The sequence below is a fragment of the Pelecanus crispus genome, chromosome 2 (genome assembly GCF_030463565.1).
Source record: "Pelecanus crispus isolate bPelCri1 chromosome 2, bPelCri1.pri, whole genome shotgun sequence".
NCBI lineage: Eukaryota > Metazoa > Chordata > Aves > Pelecaniformes > Pelecanidae > Pelecanus > Pelecanus crispus.
The window spans coordinates 53,061,529-53,082,731 of record NC_134644.1 but is presented as its reverse complement, the minus strand read 5'-3'; the positions used below and the strand labels follow the sequence as shown (position 1 = coordinate 53,082,731).

The following is a 21,203-nucleotide window of genomic DNA, read 5'->3' as shown; positions in this document are numbered from 1 at the left end:
TTAATTAAACCGACTGCTCAGTCCAACATCAAGTTGGCCTCTATTTTGAAGGCATGCTGTGACACAGTATGGTGGCCTTTCTTGCTTTGCTAGTTTGCGAATATCTACTACATCTGCCCGCTGTGCTTTTTTTTGGTTTTATGCTGGAGGCTCTCCTAGGGTTCTGCATTACCGCCACAGTAAAACTACGCAAGCGTTACTGTTTCTTTGCTTTACCTTGTGGGCCAAAACTCTATTATCTGCAGTACAAATGACCGTTTTGATCATGGAGGCATGGGAACATATTCTGAGAGTTCAAGAATTTACAGAGCTTGGAAGCAACTATTACCATTGTCAAAAGGCCCCAACTAAATGACGAAAGGCAGAGTTCTAGTCCTAGAGGTTAAATTATTTGATGAAATTCTCTCAGAGTAACATTTTTTCAAGAATGAGGGCGCAGAATTTCAGCCTTCAAATAGGCTTCATGTATCTAGGGGCTGATGGATGCTAAAACACAGTTTCAAGAAGTCAGAGTGGGAATTTAAATACAGATAATTGTTAAAGTACAGCGCAGTTATATTATCACAACTTAATACTTAAAACCACTCAAGATGGCATTTCAAGCATTTGAAGGTAAATGCCTCATTAACAGATTGCTGCTTTTACAGTATGAGTCACTAAGAACTTCTGTTATGATGATAAAAGCACATTGAAAGCCATCAAAAAAAAAAAATCAACCCTGTACAAGACAGTTCCTTCAAGGTGCTGCCTTCTCCGTAGCACATAGAAAAAACCCCTCAAATACCAAATGCTACATTTTTCCTAGTTAAAGACTGTAATTCTTTAACATTTTTTTCAGAACAGCATCTAGACTCTAAACATGTTCCATATTTATTACTAAACAACAAGGATGTGAAAAGTCACAAGTTATTTTGACAGGCATTCTCCCGCTCTAACTAGGGTTGCAGATAAGTCTGTCAGGACTGAAAGGAAGAGCCAGTAATGCTGCATGGAAGCGATCTCCCCCTGGGTTTTTCATTGAGAGAGCTCTGAGGTTCATTCTGCAACTCTCGCCCACCCCTTCAAGATGCTTACCCAGTACCCCAGTCCCAGTACCCCAGCAGCACAATTTCAGTGGGGCTGGCACCAGTAGCATCTCCCATTATGAAAAGAATGGCGAAGGTGAAGGCTGCAGGATGGAGGGGGACGATGTGCGCCGAATCTCTTCCATGCCAAGTTATTCTGTGTGAGCGCCAAGTAGAGGGCCAGATCCTGAAGGCTTTCAGAGTATATGGTATTTAAAGAACCTGATCTGATACTGAGGTATCATAGCGCAACTTATGACGCTCACAGGCTTTCCCAAAGTTTAATTCCAGAAAGTCATCCTGTTTTAATCCTCAGATACAAAAATCATAGTATATCTTGATTCCCTGAGAGTGTGCCTGATTCACATCTGCTTCAACATTTGGGCCCAGTATTTTGGGGCCAGAACATGGGAACCCAGCTCTGAACTCACAGGAGATGCTGACAGGCTAAGGGTACGCTGAAAGACCAGCTCTTCTGCCACACAGGTCTGAAGCACAAAGCCCTCTCTCAGAGAGTGACCATTTTAGGACCTTCAAAATGCTTCACTGTCCTCCTGTGATCCTAAAATTACCTCCTAAGATTATTTCTGTACCTGAAGGATCTGCTTATCCTGCACCACTTCCCTGGATTGGATTTAGTTCTTAATATTCAGGATGTCTACCGAGACTGAACATTTTGCACAGCATCAATTTATTTCCAGCTAGTAAAGGCTTGTAAGTGCTAGCACAGTTTATTACGGAATTCATTAATATTTGATTTTAAGGACATGGCATACTCTGTAAGTGGCTCAAAATTACAGTGTTGCATAACTGCTGTGATCTATTTAAAATTACATTTTTCTATCTTAGAAGTTCAAAAATTAACAAGGAAGAGAGAGAGAAAAAGGAAGCAAATTCTAGACTTAAAGACTACCAATGAAGTCAAGATGGTTCCCCAAAAGCTGACGGGCTAATGAAGAAACTATTAGTCCTCTTGAAATGCCCCATAGATACAAATTAACACCATAACAAATTCTTGAGCTTACTTCTACTTCAGGCCATGAACATTTTCCCTGTCTCCAGTAGGAAGACTCGTGGATCAGAAGTCATTCTCTGAACAATCACTGGCCTGAAGAAGAGCGCCTGTTTTTAATAACCTGCCAGAAACAGCCTCGCAATGCTACCTTGGAAACAGTGAGCAGAAACAACTGACTTTGCTTATAAAGACAAAGGTTTCTCAAAACTCACGATACTTTTTTCATTTCTGGTGACCATGTTATGTTTCCTACATTAAACACGAGGCAGGCAACAGAAGCATAAAAGGCAATTACTAAAACCAATTTGGGTCACCTCCATAATTCACTTGCTCATATATCAGCACCTCGTTTCTGAAATGCCCAGATTTAAAGACATTATTTCACCTACTACTGATGTACAGCTACCTTGGAGGAAAGCACAGGGACCATTTCAGATTTCCAGATCTGTCTCCAGTGATTTGAAAGTATAAATGACCAAGCAGCAGCTTGATTAATGGGCACTTTCCTGCTACAACTTAGACGAGCACATAAAGACATGGATTAATTACTCATGCAAGGAGGAGCTTCCCTCAACTGAACTACCTACTTGCTATTGCATAGCACTCTCTTCCTGGGTAACCTCCCATCTCCCCACACAGAGCAGGTGATGATAACCTTCTAGGTTTCTCAAAACTTATACTATTCACTGGTGTGATTGTAAGGACTAAAAAAAAAAAAAAAAAAAGAGAAATACCATAGATGTCTTCTGATTAATGCTTAACTAATATTTCATTACAGTATAGAACAGCTGTAATGTACATGTCCACCTTAATTATAAACAATTTAGTTTTGATAAATTACATTAGATGAAAATTTAATATTGGAGCTATTAGAACTGGTTCATTAACCCTAACATCTCATTTACAGAGTAAGTAATTTCCATGGGTCCAGTCTATGGCTTCCACCGATCGAAGTAAGAATGAAGCCAGTATTTAAGGGTCAAATTCAGCTCAATTTCAAGTGTACCAAGTGGTTCATTTTTTTTCTTTTGTATCTTTCATGTAAAACAGGCATGTGACTAAAATGAGAGAATGCTTGCTCAGAAAAAAAAGGCTGTCCTAAGTGAAATATCATTAAAATAAAGAAAATAAAGGTTTTTTTTAAAAAAAAAAAAAGAGAGAAGACTGGGAGAAAAAAAAACCTCGATCACTTACAGATGAGCATTAAGCAGTGAAATTATGAACGTACGCAACCTCAAATAATGCATTTAGTGGAACAGTGGCAACTTTATGTCTGAAACAAATGCCTGTAGCATAAAATTACAATATTGCTAAAATCCCTAGCAGTTAGTAACATATGTACACCCTGAATTACTTCTCCAATCGCCATGTGACTGGATAAAAGTAAGGCAGTGCCTCCAGGTCAGGTGGCTCTCTCGTGGGATAAGAAGCCAAGGCATTGCAATGCATGAGGAGGCTCAGGCCACTGTTGGAGGCAGACATTTCCTAAACCTCAACGTGGAACGTCTAATTCTCCTTAATGCTTTTCTGAACTGTTTCTCAGGAAGTTCCCCACTCCTTGGATGTGAAAGCCTTCCCCTGCTCAGCATCCAGGGATCTGCTGCCCAGCCTTGGGCTGCAGCAGGGAAGGGCAGAAAACCTAAGCATCACAGCAATGACTACTGGGACACTGAGCTCTTGCATCCTAAACACGATTACTATTGCACTGAAAAAAGTTTTTTCTAATCACATTCCTAATTTAATTCCATATTGAAATAAAATGGGCTCAAGCTGCACCAGGGGAGGTTTAGGTTGGAAATTAGGAAAAATTTCTTTACGGAAAGGGTGGTCAAGCATTGGAACAGGCTGCCCAGAGAGGTGGTGGAGTCCCCGTCCCTGGAAGTGTTCAAAAAAACGGGTAAATGTGGCACTTGGGGACATGGTTTAGTCTAGTCTACCCTTGATTGGTTTAGTGTGGACTTGGTAGTGTAGGTTAATGGTTGGACTGGATGATCTTAAATGTCTTTTCCAACCTAAACGATTCTATGATTCTATTTTTGTGTGAAAAACTCAAGAAATAAAATATGAAAAACAACAGAATTTGTTACTTCAAAGCTACATATGTTAGATTGAAATAAACAGATTATTTTTGTATGAAAAACTCAAGAAATAAAATCCATGAAAACCAACAGAATTTGTTACTTCAAAGCTACATATGTTACTATGTAGCTACATAAGCTCATAGTTATTATACATTATTGCTTTATTATGTTCTTACTAAATTCTTAGTTGCATAAAGTATTAGTTCAGCTTAAACTGGAACAAAATGCCTCAGACAATTACAGTGTTATTTCTCAGTTACACAGGTTTTTTCCATTTTAGTTGCATACACCTACTATGCACCTTTCTATTTCTCTACACATTTGTGAGGTATGACACTGGTATACCAATTGGGCAACAGTAACTGTAAACCAGAGGGAAAGTACAGATATCCCCAGTTTCTGCTTCTTTCTTAGTAGCTAAGGAGCAACTATTCTGTAGTGAAGACAGGAAAGAGGTAACTACAACAGGAAACAGAGGAATGGAGCAGACTCCACGGTCTCTTGAAGAAAAGTTATGCAAGACTCCAAGGGAAAAAAAATAAAACCAGAAATAATGGTGTTCACATATGTTTTCCTGCATCATACAGCTCATAAAGGCGATTCTGCTCTCACGAGATCATTACTCTGTGTACATATATGATAATCAAGAATAGCATAAGGTGCTTAAATGCAGATGCAATACCATACAGCAAACCATTTGCCAGATAACTGTTCCATATTACAACAGAGCCGGGGGTGGGGGGAGGGGAACCCAAAACTGTGCTTCAAACTCTCTGGCAAACATTGAATTGCTTTGACTGAGGTTCTACAAAAAATAAGGTACACGTGTTCAGGTACACAGTTGTAACTACTACTATATACCTAACTAAAAAAAGATCCGTTAACAACTGTATATGGAATATGTTCCATCCTTCCCGTCAGTAAACAACTGCTTAAAGAAATTGAAGTCATTTACACTGAGCAACCATGAATACTTTATTCAGTCAAAGGGAAAGGGATACTTTTCTGCATGTTCCAAAGGCTGTAACATTTGGCATCTCAAAGAAGTCTTCTTGGCACTTCAGCCTAGGACAAAAAAAAAAATTTCTAGAAACTATTCTCATTGAAATTGGCAATGTTCAGTGAATGCCATTTTACTGACATGTCTGTAGGATCCTGTACCAAAGTTCAGATTCTTATCTTAAGATGGTGAAATTGGCACAGTGCACTTCTAGCATAGATGTTATCTACAAGATCACTCAGTGTATACATAATAGAAACCTAATGAGAATCTTCTCTGCAATTCAAATGACCCTTACACGGAGGAGACAGAAAAAACACAGATTGTTTGTCATAACTATGAAGGTCTTGTAGGTTATCCGAAGTACATACTGTACGGTATGTCTCCTTCTGCTGATGCAGTTCAACCCTAGATTATAAGGAACCCCTTGTAATACACATAACATCTTACTACTGCCCAAAGTTTTTGGTGCATCTCAAAGGCACCAAAAAACCCCTTCTGACTAGGCCAATATTATATTAACATTTACATATTATCAGAGTAAGAAGAAAACCAAGTATTACAAGGATTATAACTCATGATGCTCTTGAAAAAAAAATTAGTCATAACTGAAGATGTGAGTATTGGTATAAAGTTTGTAATAGGTATGTTACACCCTCGGAATGTATGAAAATGTCTAAATACAACCATTATATAGCATCAGCACTCCACCTCCCCAGTTCTGATGAGCCCTGCCACTCACACTTATATAAAAATGTACATGAATGCATGTGTGGGCTGTGGTACAGACATATTTGTCACATGGGTGATGATCTCAACCAAATGAAAACCCTTTTCATTTACCAAGCACACCAAACACACTTCCCCTACATTTCTCCACCTATCAGCATATAACCAAATGAATGAATCTGATTGAACTGATATGTGTAATAATATGAACAGTTCTGCAAAAAGCTCAAGAAATACTTCCGGTTGTTTGGTAGGAATTATGAGGCATATGCAGAATAGAAGGTGGCACATACACATTTTTTTTGGCTCCAATTTGGGATGCCCTGTCTAACATACTGCCTCAATTCCAAACTTCTGTTTATATCATATTTCAATGTCCTAAGTTCCCCGTACATTTCAGTATATCTTTAGATAGATGACAGGCAGACACAGATGACAAATACACATTACAATGGTGACACAAGGGCAATTTCATACTGAACAAGCAGACTTCCCATTTTAAGTACTATTTGAGCTCTTTAACTATAAAAACCCCTCATTTTCTGATCAGCTTTTCTCAAGTATACTGCTAAGAACAGGATTTTAAAAGTTAGACAATTTAGTTAGGCAGGACTTTGTAAGGTATTAGAGCATGAAAAATTATATTTATTTTTCAAAGTTCTTCCTTTTTAACCTAGTCTTAATTTCAAAAGCCATATGGAAAGATAATTTGTTTTTAAAATCTGCTATTCTGTAATGAGAGCTAGAGTACAGAGACTTAACTTTATGAAGGCTAACAAACATTTGGGTAGTTGAGGTCATATCTCTGTGTTTTAAAATTTCATTTCATAAAAAAGCTTCAAGAATAGTGTGACTTGTTTACATTCCAATAAAATTTACAAAAAAAAAAAAGCACCTTAGATTAAGCTCCTCATCATAAATGGTCTTCAAACTGCAAAATTGTCATTATGGTGTGACTGTATTTAAGAGACTTCACTGAGAGTTGATTAAAGCTCCAGGATTGCAATCCCAGAGAGATTCAAGTCCTAGTGCATTTTTACCATCATCTTCCTCTTTCTGTAAAGCAGCACGGTTGACCAGACAAGGTACAGCCCTCCTTCCAGCTGCAACCTCTTCAACAAGCACTTTCTTAAATTCCAAGCCCTCAAAAAGTAGCTATTTTTTCATAGGTACAGGTACACAGAAGTGGATATGTGTTGCCCTAAGATGGCCAACTGATGAAAGTAATTAAATGCCCCCATCCACTCCATTCATACCCTAGTGCCCTGTTTGACAGACCCTACTTCATACCACAGCACTTCTAAGGTAGCATTGTTACCAGATTTTCCCAACCAGCCCATTCATCTGAAAGCCATTAACTCTCCTGACATTTGTGCCTCCAAAGCACCCGTGGGCAGCAAGAACAAGAGATATCTGCTGAACAGAATAAATGCACCTCATTGCCTGGAGCCAGGGAACAACTCATCACCTGCAACTGTGAGCAGAGATGTGACTAGAACCCTCACTTGGCCAGAGAAATAAGCCACACAGTGCTTGTTCAAGCCCACACGGTGACTCCGCAGTCATACGCTCTTCGCAAGCAGGTACACACACACACAGAAGTAACAGCCAGAGCAGAATTTATGAATTCTTGAGCATGCAACAATATTCTTCCCTCTCCACAGTATGCAGCTAAAGTACTTTGGAAACCATATGCCATAAAGAGATAATTTATTGTCAAAACGCAAGTCTTCAGAATATCTGTCTGTGGGGCCACTCCATAAATTCGCATAAAACTATCAAGGCTCAGGCTTACAGCACAGCATAACCATGCTGAACAGTGTTTCAGCCGCTCTCCAGCTTCTCCGGTATTCTGGATACCATCCAACTAGTAATTAATAGAGTCAACACATTCCCAGTATTTGGTGTTGATTCTGAACCGCACAAAATTGTCTCCTCTGAGAGTACCGAAACGCAGAACACATGAAATCACATCAGACGCTTTCAGATGTGGAACTTACACAGTATTTGCTGCGGATAATAAAATCTCATCAGCCCTTATTCAAGCTGGATAACAATTTATTTTCTGTCAGAGCCAGGGATGTTTTAAAAAAACATGCCATCTCCTCCAGTTATGAAAAGAAACAGCTACTTCTACAAAGCTTTATTTTACAGCAGTATCAAAATAATGTAAATAACACAGTAGAAGCACCATGATGCAATACGAGCTTCATATAATCCAGTTACCTACCATCAAATCACTGCAGAAGGGAAGAAATCTGCAGTTTGTGTGGTGCTTACAAAACAGCTGTACCCACAGTCAACAGAGAGGCAAAGTCCTGTGTTTATTTCTGTACGATCAACACAGGAATGGCGTCAGAACCAATTTGTCTGGCTCCGTGCCTCACCTCCAGCTTGCAAGACCACAGCTGAAAGGGTCCTTCGATCCATTATACCCCTGCAACATCCTGCCTGCTGAGCTTGCTCACAAGGATACCAGTTCATGCCTGGTACAGCCTTGCTTGCTCATTCCCACCACACAAGAAGCCACAGCTTCACCAGAGCACTCCGACAGAGTTTTGACTGTTGAAGACGACTTCAGTGTCCTCTCCAAAAGCACTGTGCAAGCGTTTCTAACAGCGCTTCCAGTGCTACCCATCTCTGCGATGCACAGCCACGCAACCGAGCAAGGCATTATCAGATATTAATGCGATATTCTGACATTATCAACTAGCAGAAGGCAACGCTGCGAGGAGAGATCTGTAGCAGTTGGTGCGCTACAGAGGTGACACAGATGTGAAGGGAAAAGGGAGAACTGTAAAAAGAGACGAGTGCCTAAAAAGCATTCAAATATGATTAATTGTGTTTTGTTTAAGAGACTACTTTTTTTTTTTTTTCTCATTTACAGCTCAGAAAGAATACCAGTTTGCTGCATACCCAGCTTTTTCTTATTCATACCCAAACATAGCCCTTGCACAGGGGCAGGTATTACCAGACCCTGAGGCTAAGCCTTAGCAGCCTGACTGTTAGTTTTATCAAGCTACTGTATTCTCTTGACTTCTGAAAATCAGACTGTTAGTGCATGCTTTATTCAAACCTTCACAAACATTAATGTCTAACTGTTGTTTTACAGATACCCAAGTATCTCAGGGGCAGCCCACGAAAAGGATTTAAAATAAATTGTCCGTGATCTTAAATTTATTTCACGCACATGGGAGATTTTTAGAGCTCAGTCAAATAACAAATACCAATGTGTTTGGCTCATGTTTGGATCTTGCAAAATTAGGTAGCCCCTCTAGCCTTTTACAGGAGAGGCTAATAACATTAAAAAAAAAAAACCAAACCTCTCTGCAACTGCATCTACGTAAATCACCTAACTACTGGATATGTAAATGAAATAAATGCTTTTTTTTTTCCTCCTAATAATTGAATACAGGAAGTACATAATTTTCAAATGGGGCTTTCTTATTGCAATACCAGATACCAAAACTTCATTACGCAGTTGTAATTACTTCCTCTTCATTATGTAGTTTATAGGTAAATAGGGAGAGGAGGGCTAGTGTATCATGATGGTTAATACAGATGTGGCACTCGACAGCACAAGTGATGCTGATTAGGCAATGACACACGACTGCATCTTTGCTGAATTAGCCAAGGAACTTCATATCAAGCTTTTGCTAGCTTTATACAGGTTCATGGAGGAGAGCATAAAGCATGCCAGCACAAGTTTAACCTACCAGGAATTTTGCAATGCATTTGAACCATTAGAAGGAATTTATATCCCACAAAAACTCTGTGGTCAAACAAAGAGATTTGAAGAGAAAATAAAGTGGAACCAGGAGGGGAGAAGAGGAGGAAGAGGGAATGAATGGTGGCAGGTGGTGGAGGGGAACCAAATCCTAAATAATCCAGTTGGGCAGACAATGACTCTCTAAGCAGGCAGAGCCAGAACAAGGGAAGAGGCAATCTTCCAAATATGTTTGGGTTATTTAGGAATATAGCTGTATGGTATCAGGTGACATGTAAAGCAACGAGCTCATTTCTGTAGCAAATTGGTGGCACTAAGGAGTCAGGGAAAGTAACATTCCAAGATACTGTGTTAAGTTTCTTGCAAGAGACAAATGGAGTTTATTTCTCCTTACGCATCTTTATATCCTTAAATAACCTCACAATGCAAGCCCTGTCCTCCCCTCCCACCCTAGAAAGCAATAAACAGCACTCACTCTTGCTACAAAAATAAAATTTAAAAAAAAAAATTTAAAAAACACCATGTAGTCATGGTACAAACCAGCTCTTGTGAAAGGGAACAAGGAAAAACACAATACTGTTGCTACTTACATTCTTGTATTGCTGGTCTTGTTGATAATTACAGATTTTCCAGTCTGATCCACATTGTGATCCATTCCAAAGTAAGCTGCCACTCTGTGCACTAACATCCTCTGATACGACGACATCTGAGGGAACTTTTTGTAGTGATTACTGGAAAAAACCAAAACAAATCACATTGATGATTACGTTTCCCTCCGAGCTATAATTAAATGAAAATAGCAATACATTCAGTAATTCAGTGGACAGAAATCTAACCGAAAACTTCTCCTTTGTGCATTTACATATAAATGTTTGCTACAAGAAGGCAGAAAAAAGAAAGGAATTCTTTTTAGAGTTTCTTATAAGCACATTTCCATGTGCTACATTTGGACAAATAAAGCCCATGCTTCATGGTATCTACTGAGTATCCTGTGTATTAGGAAGAACGCATCCTCCGACCCTGCACACGCAGTCACGGTCCCCGCACAAACAATCCTGCAGATTTACTGAGATACTGGCAACAGCTTTCTGCCTTTCTCCCAAAGGTCAGATGCAGGGTGATGCTGGAAAGATCTAGTTTAGCAAATACTCCTTTTTTTATTCTCTTACTGACAAAATGCTTATTTCCTGTCAGCATAATTTCTTCCTCTGCTGCTATTCTGACTCTCTATTTTTTTAAAGCTGCAAAAAACATTTTATTATAAAGAGCATGCGGTAGCAAGAATCCCTCCACCCAAGTCCAGTTTTATTTTCCAATGCATTAGAATAACATAGCACAGGGGGATACCCGTGAGGTAGCATATTTGATCACCCTCTGCACCGAAAGCTTTAATTATATTTTTTGGACCTAAATGAGCAGGGCCAGTGCAATTATGATGCAATGAAACGCAAAAGGTTTTCTTTTACGTCTACTGTATTTTAAGCAGTACCACCATGTGTCAGGAGATAAAAGCCTGATCTTGCAGTGTGCCAGTAACAGCGCTCAGGAGTACTGTGGCCCATATGAGTGTATCCCTCACACAGCTCGCATTGCTACATGCACACGTGACTTAATAACCAAGCATGGAACTCAACTTACTTGTTGTCACTAATAAAATCAATAATTTCCTGTTCCATTTTCAGGAGTATCATTCTGTCCCTGTCAAAAAGAAATGCAAGGATTTGTAGCATCAACTACCAATAGACATTTTAGATTAAAAAAATGAACGTATCAATGTTTGCTGGGCAATTTTGCAAGCGTTGTCAGCCATCTTGATTAAAAATGAAACATGCTTTGCTCTGGCACATCTGGAGAAGATTGCAGCCTGCTTTGCCGCACCTTCGCTGGCATACGTGACAGATTTAGCTCTTCCTTGAGCTCAACTATGGCCTGAGAGTGCTTCCAGCCACACCAGGCTGTGATCAACACCTTGCATAAGACGACTTTGACTGCTATGGATAACTTTGGTCCTTTTTCACCCTTTTTTTTTTGATGGAAAATGAGACTTCCAGCTAACATAGCTCTTTCATGAGAAGAGCAGCTACCCACAGAAGTTTTCAACATTTTGTCTGAAACGTATCTTCCATGAGGCATTGATCTGCAGGTGAGAAGACTGGGCTCTAACTCATCTAGCTAGAGAACACAATGGAGAACAACGCCTTTGAACTATGGCTCCCAGGAGGCAATGCCGCAGCATTTCTCAGTCAAGATGCTCTGTTTTCAACTGGAAGGTCTCAGATGTTCCCTTCGCTGCCCACCTCCTGCCAAAAACATTCAAAAATTTCCCCAGCATATTTCCAGACGCACATTTTTTTCTAAGCTTGACAGAGTCCATCACTCCTTACTTCTTTTGAACTTTCTCATTTTGTGCAGATAAAACAATTCAAGGACCTTCCGTCATCTATACAGGAGGTTATGCAAGCCGTTAGGTACCCAATTATTCCTCGTTCTCCTATAATTGCAGGATTCTGTGGTAGCTATTTAAACAGATTCAATTGAAATGAATGTTGAAAATCACAACATATAAAAATGTTACAGATCCTTCCTTAGACATTTAAAGGCAAATTTAATCATGAGATAAGCTTGTTGCTCCAAATGAAAACTACGGGAATACTGAGAGCAGAATTTGGCATTGTGCACAGGATTTTAATTGTGTATAGCACTGCCAAAAGAAAGCTACTTTATATTCATATACAAATCTCCAACTGCAATGGTTATAATATATTACTGCTAACATCATGTAGAGCTATATGCAAGAAGGTAAGGACAAAAACCAGATGTTGCTGAAGGTGAAATTAAGCAATGGGTGACTGGACGGGGGAGGAGAAGTCAATGACTTTTTATAGCTTTTTGCTCAGTTAACAGCCTACCTCTTTTACATTTTCCCTCATAACCATCTCCAGAAATAATAAAACACAGTGTATGGTTATGGGAACTTGAAGACTGCCAGCTTTAATTTCAGGAGTGCCAGCTCTAATGCAGAAAATACCTACCTGGGGTTATTCTTTAATGTGTTAATGAGAAACTCATGCAAGTCTATGCCTGTTGAGTCTGTATACTCTTGACTGCAATCTGAAAAATAAAAACAAACACCCCCCCCATTTATTTCATTTCAACAGTTACGATTAAGCTATGCGATAAATCAAAACCCATTTTCCAGCAACAAACTGAAAGCATATAGTCTGAAAGAAAATGTTCATCTGGAGTTCAGCCAAGAAAGATCTATGTTTGGAAGCATCGGGTGGACATTCACGGTTCCTCTGTACCATTCTACTGAGAGCGTAGCACCAAAACTAGACACCAGCAGAAACTGCTGGTCACTTGAAAATCATGGCAAACCTTCGATGCCACTCAAGACCCTGCCAAGTTCTTCCTTTAAACTACTAAATAAAATCTAAGAAAATGAAAAAAAAAAGTTGTATTCATCAATGTCTCTTTGCATCGCTTAATATATGCTGTACACACAGCAAATGAGGCATTGTGCCAGTGGGAATTCTATTTGCATTAACAGACTGAAATCCAGTGACGGCCGAGAGTGGGCGGGTAATAGGGATGCGTGACAGTAGTCAGAATTAATTTTTCAGCGCTGCTATATCGCCTGACTCAAAAGTACACACAGATCCTCAAGCTGGCGTGAACTGTGAGAGCTCCATTGAAGCCAACTGACAATTCACACCAGCTGCGGATCCACACCCAGGTAGGTAACAATTATTTTTGAGAGATTACACTGCAATTTTATAGCATGGATTAATAAAAAGATTTTTAAAAAAATACCCAATTTAGATACAAGATCTTTTCTGAAGAAGTCTTAGCAGGTGATAATAGTAGATTGCAATGCGGGTTAAAGGCCATGGATGGGTTTCCTTACAGCATTTAAGAGACATTCTCCATGAGAGAGGAGCAATAGTGAAAAGGATTACTCTCTACTGCCGACATTGCACAAGTGACATGCCAATATATTATCAATAATGGGGAAAAAAAAGTGTATTACAGTCTTACATTTATCTTATTATATAATCACACATATATTTACATATATATGTGTTTATCCCAACACGGTTAAGTATTCAGAAGAATGATTTTACATTAAAGAAAATTAATAACCTTTAATACCAAACCTCAGTTTGGAAGGTTTCTTCACTTTCAAAGCCTGATGTTTGTACGAAAAACAGTCTCATGCATACACAGTTCAGGTTCTGAATTTTCTCAATGTATGAAAACACTTCTACTGTGTATTTATACACAAAGAAAGAAATGCATGCTTATAAAAACATACAATGCTTTTTATAACAGTAATTATAGCAATTTAAATATTTTAAGTTCACCTTTTGATAACATTCTGATCTTGTTTTTTTCACTGTTTTTATCTTTTTCTTTATTTTTATCCTTCTCTTTTTCTTTCTCGGAGTCATCTTTACTACATTTATCATCTTCTTGCAAGCTAGGAAAACTTGAAAGCTGTAGTTGGATTGATTCCTGTTGGGAAAAAAAGAAAAATAAATTTAGGGCCAGATTCAGTAAGCTTCCCATGGCTTCCAACCTGCAGAGATTTGCATTAAACTGTGCGTAGCTAGAAAAGCTGAAGCCAGATACATTTCTTTCCTATTTGAAAAATGATTTTTTTTTTTTCCCCCAGGAGAATAATGACATCTTAGAGGCCAAATTCTAGTGGTAAGTGTATTTCTTGCCTAAAATTTGAATACGATAAGCTTTTAGTCTACCTATATTAAAGGCACTATATTATTTTACACTTCAGTAATTCTCACTTAAGACTTACTAGAACAGTGAAATACATTTTATATGGGCTTTCTTAAGTAATTCTATAATTTAATCAATACTACACGTGTTAAATGATGATCAATGGATAGGTGTCTGAAAAATATAACATTTTTCCCCTCACTAAAAAATCCTGCAGGTTCATATGAACTGTTTCGCACATGTAAGCGCAGCGTCAGCTAGACTGAGCTTTCAGGCTCTGATAGCAGAAGAGTGCCAGCAAATTATAAACTCAGTTGTATACAAGAGGGCTTACTAACTTATCAGGTATTTTATATATTTAAAGACATATGCAAACACGTCTTCAGCAAAAGGGGTGAAATGTGCACTGCGATTTTGAAACAAGTTGTGGTAAGTGAACTTCTCCATGCCACTGCAAGTTTTATCCTCAAAAATTCAGTATTTCAGAGACTATGAGTCCCTTTGAAAGCATGCTTCAGCTTTAAAAACTTAATTAAAACTGAGAATGGAAGCTGGTTTGCATTTTCCAATTTGCTGTAAAGAACTTGTTCTTTCCTGTTTTCAACATTACTTTATATTGTCTTTGTTTTAACAAAACATAACTTGTTTTCTTTTGAAGCTACCATGGCACAGCTTATGTATTTCAAGAAATACCAATCTGGTTGGACAAAATTGAAGGAAGCATACTTCTATGTTCATGTTCTTTTGAAGAAAAAATGGCCAAAATCGTATTATATGCTTAAGTAGTGTAAAAATGTACATTTGAATCAAGCTGTCACAAAACTCCCTGGTAATGCAGTTTTCTTTAATAGAAGGGAGTCCTGCATGGCTGATAATTTTTTGGCATCATGTTAATGAAAACCAAATTCACCAACACTGGAGAAATCAGAATTTCTTGAATGCTAGTAAATTCCCTTCCTTCACAAATTTTCAAAGAATACTAGCATAGCAAAAGATCAATACAAAACTTCAAGGTAAGGGGTGGGGCTTTTTAAGCAACCAGACCATTATGAATTCAAAAGATGCTTTCAATAATTACTACAAATTTTAGACTTCTGAACTTTTAAGAATTACAGATCAGCCACCACAACACATGTAAGACAAGATCCTAACAGAACAAGATATCAGTATAAACATGCCACAGTAAGACAGAAATTGGGTAATTTCTCAGCTTAATTATTGACTTTTTGTGAATTTCGAATGTGGCACAAAAGACTCGAGATGAAGAGCACTGCAAAAGAGAAACAGAGCCCTAGAGCCAAAATTTATCCTAAACTACCATCCTTAATCCCTACTTCTGTTACTTTTGGCTGACAGTATTAGCCAAAAAACTGAGCGTACAGAGGGAAAGAGTGGGAACTCCTGGTCATCTGAGGTAAGCATACATAGAAAAATGTTTGCTAACCTGCTCAGTTGCACTCAGAGGACTATTATGCTTTCGCTCTTTCACTTCAAATGGCAGTTCAATTTCTCATTCAAAGAACAAACTTTGGATCAACCACTGCCAAAAGACCCTGAAGGATACCTTTGATTCCCTGCACTGCCCTGAGAAGAGTGACTCTACCGCTAGCTTTTCAAAACAGGAGAAAAATGTAACTGGCAATGCTGTTCCCAGGATATTAATCCTAACCTTCACAGTGGTTGTTAAAATGCACTTATGAAAAGAAAAAACAACAGGACTTTACACATAAGCAGACATATGAACATACAGTAGATACTGTCTTACGTGTAACGTACTTATATATTTGCACTAGAAGAACCACACAAAAGGGCTGTAGAGTCGTGAAAGCAAGCTACTGTATATTTTCTTAGATTTTTATTGATTTTTCTCAATAATAAAATACAATATTAAGAAATACATTGATACAAGGTAAGTATAGTGAACAACAAAATAAAGGTTCAAATTGCAATAATACACTTCTTGGTCAATAGTATAACATTAAAGGCAACATTCCTTTTAAGTAAGGACATAGTGAACCATCAAGTAAGCGTTCAAGATCAAGTAATACAGGTAAACAAGTTTTTTCCCTATACAGGAAAATGAAGGCAAGTATTCAAATATAAATACAAACATCAAGTCTGCAGTACAATCCATACTCAGTAGTTCTGGCAATGTACCATACATTCTCTGGTAATTAATTCCCTGTGCTTTGTAAACCATTAGGATAAAATAATATTTAAAAAAAAAAAAATCCAAACCGAAAATAAGCTTTTTCTCCTCTAAAGTGAAAGCAAAGCAATTCGGTTGGCACAAAACTTCCTGTATCCTTCAGCCAGTCCAAGGAGGAGCCTGCAGGTCCAGCTTTCCATGGCAAAGCTGAGCCACAGTAAAAGGTCAGCAACAGCAAAAGTGCAATTCCTATCTAATTAATTACACCAAGCCAATTGTGTCTTTAGGAAATGGATGCTGGGGTCCAGGAAGGCATTTTATCTCCCATAAACATTTCGATATGGTCAAAGAAATCTTTTGCCACAGCTGGACAAAGTCAGGTAAAACCAGAGGCTGTGTGTAACAGGAACCCCTCCTCTGCCTGGCATAAGGGTGCAATCTGGACAGAGATTTTACCCCAAAACCTGCCAGTCTCTCTGATGTTTAGTACAGGTCCTGTGCAGTACATTATAAACTACCATGCGATGCTTAATACAATCTCTTTATATTATTCTCCTTTTCATTCTCCATTAAACAATAGAAAATACAAATGAAAGCAGAACAAAAGCCACACTTCTTGAGTAACGCAAGTTAAGCAGAAAGCGTATACCTACAACAGAACAACTGATAAAATAACCTGCCCATCTACTGCATAAGCATCATTGTAGAGCAGTAGAACATGTAGACGTCCCCCTGCTAAACAACCTGGTTTTTGGTCTTTCAAAAAAAGAAAAAATTAAAAAAATAGAAAAACCTCTCCATACTTAGGAGCTAAGAGGAGAGCTGGATTTGTTTTGTTTCAAGTCAACAGAGGAAACTGTGAGAAAGTACACTTAAATGTGATTTTTTGTTTTTGTGCTAAGCTCACAAGAAGTCACTTGCTCAAGCTCTCTCGATGGCTGACCTCATTTGCACATGAACATCTCATAAATTATAGGCAGTGCTCATGATATTTTGGTTTTGGTTTTTTTTAAGCCTTGCTCTTACCAGGCAAGCAGAGAAGAGTATTTGAGGTTTTTACTTTGCCTTTTGGGGTGTTTTTTGAAGTTAGTCTACAATGACTGCCACTAGTGTTATTGTCCAAGGTGAGGGGTGCAGGGGACAGAACTCTACCAGCTGCTGGGAATACAACACTACCAGTACAGATAAACTCAAATACACGCTTTTCAATACTGGAAAATCTACACCAAGAGTTTAGAAAATGAATGCCACTCAGTAGGAGGCATCCTTGGCTCTACCAAGGTATTTTAGAGAGCAAAGGTCCTGTGAATTTTATGTGAAGGGGGACACTGATATGAACTGGAGTCTCAGAGGAACCAGAAATCAGAGCATATTCATAACTGTATCTGGTGCAGCCTGGAAAGAGATAGCCTTAGAGAAAAGAACATATTAATATTCTTTTTGATTTTTTTTTTTTTTAATTTTAAAATCTGAATTCTTTTGAATTCTTTTCCATTTGCTGAAATTTTCAGGGGGTCTGGAAAAAAAAGCAAACAACACCCTGTGATATAGTATAAAACTAATATTTCAAAATAAAGTTCACGCTAAACCAGACAACTTCATAAAAAACGTGTTCATTGTTGGATGTAATTTTTCCCCCAAGACAGACATTGTTAAATGCCCAATTAAGTAACATAATCATGCAACTGAACATGGAGGTCAACCATGCAGCTAACAGCAATGATTGCAAGTGTACCTGATTATCATGAATATTTTCTGCTCCCGGGCGAGGGGATGACTCTTCACACACAGCAAGACTCCGGACGAGTTTTCCTTTAGCTCCTGACTGAATAAGAGAGAGAAAACAAAACAGAGAACACTACTACTGACCCCAAGTCACACAAGCTGCCCCTAAATATCCCAAATAACTACTACCCACCCAGCCAGCAAAACTGAATCTGCCTTCAATGCCGATAGAAAAGTATTCGAAGCAACGAGCCATTTGCCACACAGGGGAGGTGGTAGGTTTCTTTTTGGTTTTAATTATTTCTGCTACAGTTCACTTACTTCCACCAAAAATCACAACAGCAAAGAATAGATAATCCAATACGGAAGGTAATTTAACATAAAGTTAAACTCAAAGGTTCCTTCTGTCATTTGGTTTTTGGTTGGTTTTGGGTTCCCTCCTCCCCACTCTGTTCTTCTAGTAGTATTATATCCAAGAAACAGGGACAATAAAATGTGCAAGTTTGATGGATCTGCACTTGGAAAATTAAAAGAAGGTTTTGGGGGGGTTTTTTTGGTTCCTAGAAGCTCCTTTCCCCCCCCACCCCCCCCCCCCCAAAGGGAGCTAGACAGTCTCTACTTCTTTATGTCAAGATTAGTCCATTAAAATAAAATTCAAACAAAAACGTTAATTACTAAAGCAAAAGGAACAAGCTGTTTCCTTCCCCAGTGGCACACACAAGCACACACACTGTCTAACACAAGCACACAGTGAGCCCAGCAGCATAAAAATATGATGGATAAATAAAGGGGAGCCTGGCACATTTTATCTAGAGAAAGTCCTCTGCCTTTGTGCAACAAAAATGGGGGGGGGGGGGGGGGGGGGAGAAAAAAAAAAAAAAACAACAACCCACACCAAAACCCACCAAACCACAAAACACCACATAAACAAAAAAATCCCCAATCTCAACACAAGTAATGAAAAGCCACTATTTCAATTGCAGACAGACATTTGATTGAAATTCTTTATCCTACCATGGCATGCAATTCCAAACAGAGATGAACCCTTACCTTGGATCTCTTTTTCTGCTGGTTCTGATTTGCACCTCGTTTCTGGGTATAGCAAAAGAGAAGCAGTTATCACCTCAGTGGAAAATGTGCATGACGAGTATTACCAGTAAAGAGACTAAATCACTCCTAAATGATATCTTAATCAGTTACTGACTGCAAAAACAACTTCCCCAAACCCAGTCTGGAAAGCAGGGAAAACCAAGAATCATCTCTGCTCACTTTATTCATTTTAAGAACAGGTATAAACAACAAAAACCACACTGCACAGCGTTCTGTAATTTTGCATATAATAAAAATGTAAGAAAAGGCATACTTAAGTAAATGCTCCCCCTCTCCAAATTCCTCTTAAATTGTAGTCTCCCCCTTTGTATTTATATTCGATTGAGCAAAAAGGATTAAAACCCCCTCATCCGATAAAGTCTTCTTTCAAATCAAATTACCTTCTTAGGCTTTGCATAACAACTTTTTGTTGGCAGTAACACCTACAAACCAAACCACACATTAAGTAATTATTTATTAGTATTACCTGTAAATTCATGAGATCAAGGTAGTTTTCTAAATCCCCAAAGAGGGAAAACAGTCAAATATTTCACCAAGCTTTAACACAGAAGTCTAAGAATTAACTTCTCAGAAAAATTAATAACATGGACAGCAGCCTAAAGAGCTTGAAAGGTATAACAAATAAGAGCATTTATTTTATAGGGAGATAAAAGGACCCAGAATAAAAAAAACAAATAAAATTTAAAAAAAAAAAAAAAGAGACAGAGAGAAACAGTCTCAAAATTATGAGAGAAAAAAATAGGGGAAGCGTAGGCAATGAAAGAGATCAGAGAAATGGAAAGGCAATGGTAACACATTGATATTTAACACGCCCATTTACTACTCCTGTCTTACCTGCAGCTCTGTCTTGGCATCGCTCAGCTTCTCCTCCTTCTCCTCTACTTCTGAGCTTTCAGATTTATTAAGGATACAGTTGTCCAGGTTGGCTTCGGAGATGGCAGTCTCCTGCTCTTTCACAGCTTCCTCTGCTGTCTCCTGGTTCAATTTACCTTGCTCAGACATTCTTCCAGACAGAAATTAAAATAACAAGATTTGGTGACCTGAAAGGTCAAGATATCACGACACAAACACACACACAAAAAAACACTGGGGGTGAATTTTTTTTTTTTTTTTTAAAAATTCCCAAGTAACTCCATTTCCTTTGATAAACAAACCAGAATATGCAGCTCAGGAGTGGAAAGCTATGTATGTCCCAGCTGAAGAGATGTACTGAATTGACAACATTCAATAACAGCAGAATTGTGTCAGGTTAAACGAGCAGAGCTCCGACCTAAACAGTCTTGGTGTACAGCAGATCTAAGGTAAGGTGCTGCGACTCCCCAGCCCTGGGAGTGCCGAGGTGCAGGCAGGGACGGTGATGGACTCTCCGCTACAGAGCTCAGCAGTGCCAGGCAGGAAGGACCCATTCAGACTTCCAGGTCTCTGGCATATCAGTGCTCCCCTCCTCTTGATTTTTTTTTTTTTTAAATAAAAAAGAATAGCCAAACAAACAAAACAAGCAGAAATAAAAACCAAGCGTGAGCAACACCACTGTTTTCAGCACTCAGCCATGCATTTTGTACGTAACAGAAGCCCACGGCGCTCACTACCAGTTTAAAAAAAAAAATTATGGTTGAAGAGGTAATAATTCAATATAAATATAAAATCTAAATTTGGCAATAAAGCTCTCAGGGTCAGTGCTTTCAGGCATCAAACTGACAGCTCCATTATTAAAATCCTAAGCCTCTTCCCAAACCCCATGTCACTCTCCAGCACTATGAAAATCCTACAGGAAGCTCTTGCCAGGTATATCTAATGAAGATAACTGAACTGCATTTACTTGCAGTTCACAATGGGTTGTTGTACAGAAGCTTTAAACGCTTTTCA

The 21,203-nt window shown here is 38.6% G+C and overlaps 1 protein-coding gene across 1 annotated transcript in view; it reads right to left on the bottom strand.

Moving 5' to 3' along the window:
• The window catches only part of ARPP21 (cAMP regulated phosphoprotein 21), a 105,646-nt gene extending 85,307 nt beyond the window's left edge, over positions 1-20,339 (bottom strand). The window contains exons 1-8 of the mRNA XM_075728209.1: positions 20,172-20,339; positions 19,718-19,759; positions 19,278-19,319; positions 18,238-18,327; positions 13,981-14,131; positions 12,649-12,727; positions 11,255-11,314; positions 10,207-10,347 (exon numbers count right to left, since the gene is read on the bottom strand). Coding sequence (XP_075584324.1) covers positions 10,207-10,347; positions 11,255-11,314; positions 12,649-12,727; positions 13,981-14,131; positions 18,238-18,327; positions 19,278-19,319; positions 19,718-19,759; positions 20,172-20,339 — 773 coding nt within the window. The remainder of the gene's footprint in view (positions 1-10,206; positions 10,348-11,254; positions 11,315-12,648; positions 12,728-13,980; positions 14,132-18,237; positions 18,328-19,277; positions 19,320-19,717; positions 19,760-20,171) is intronic.
• Positions 20,340-21,203: the final 864 nt, after the last annotated feature.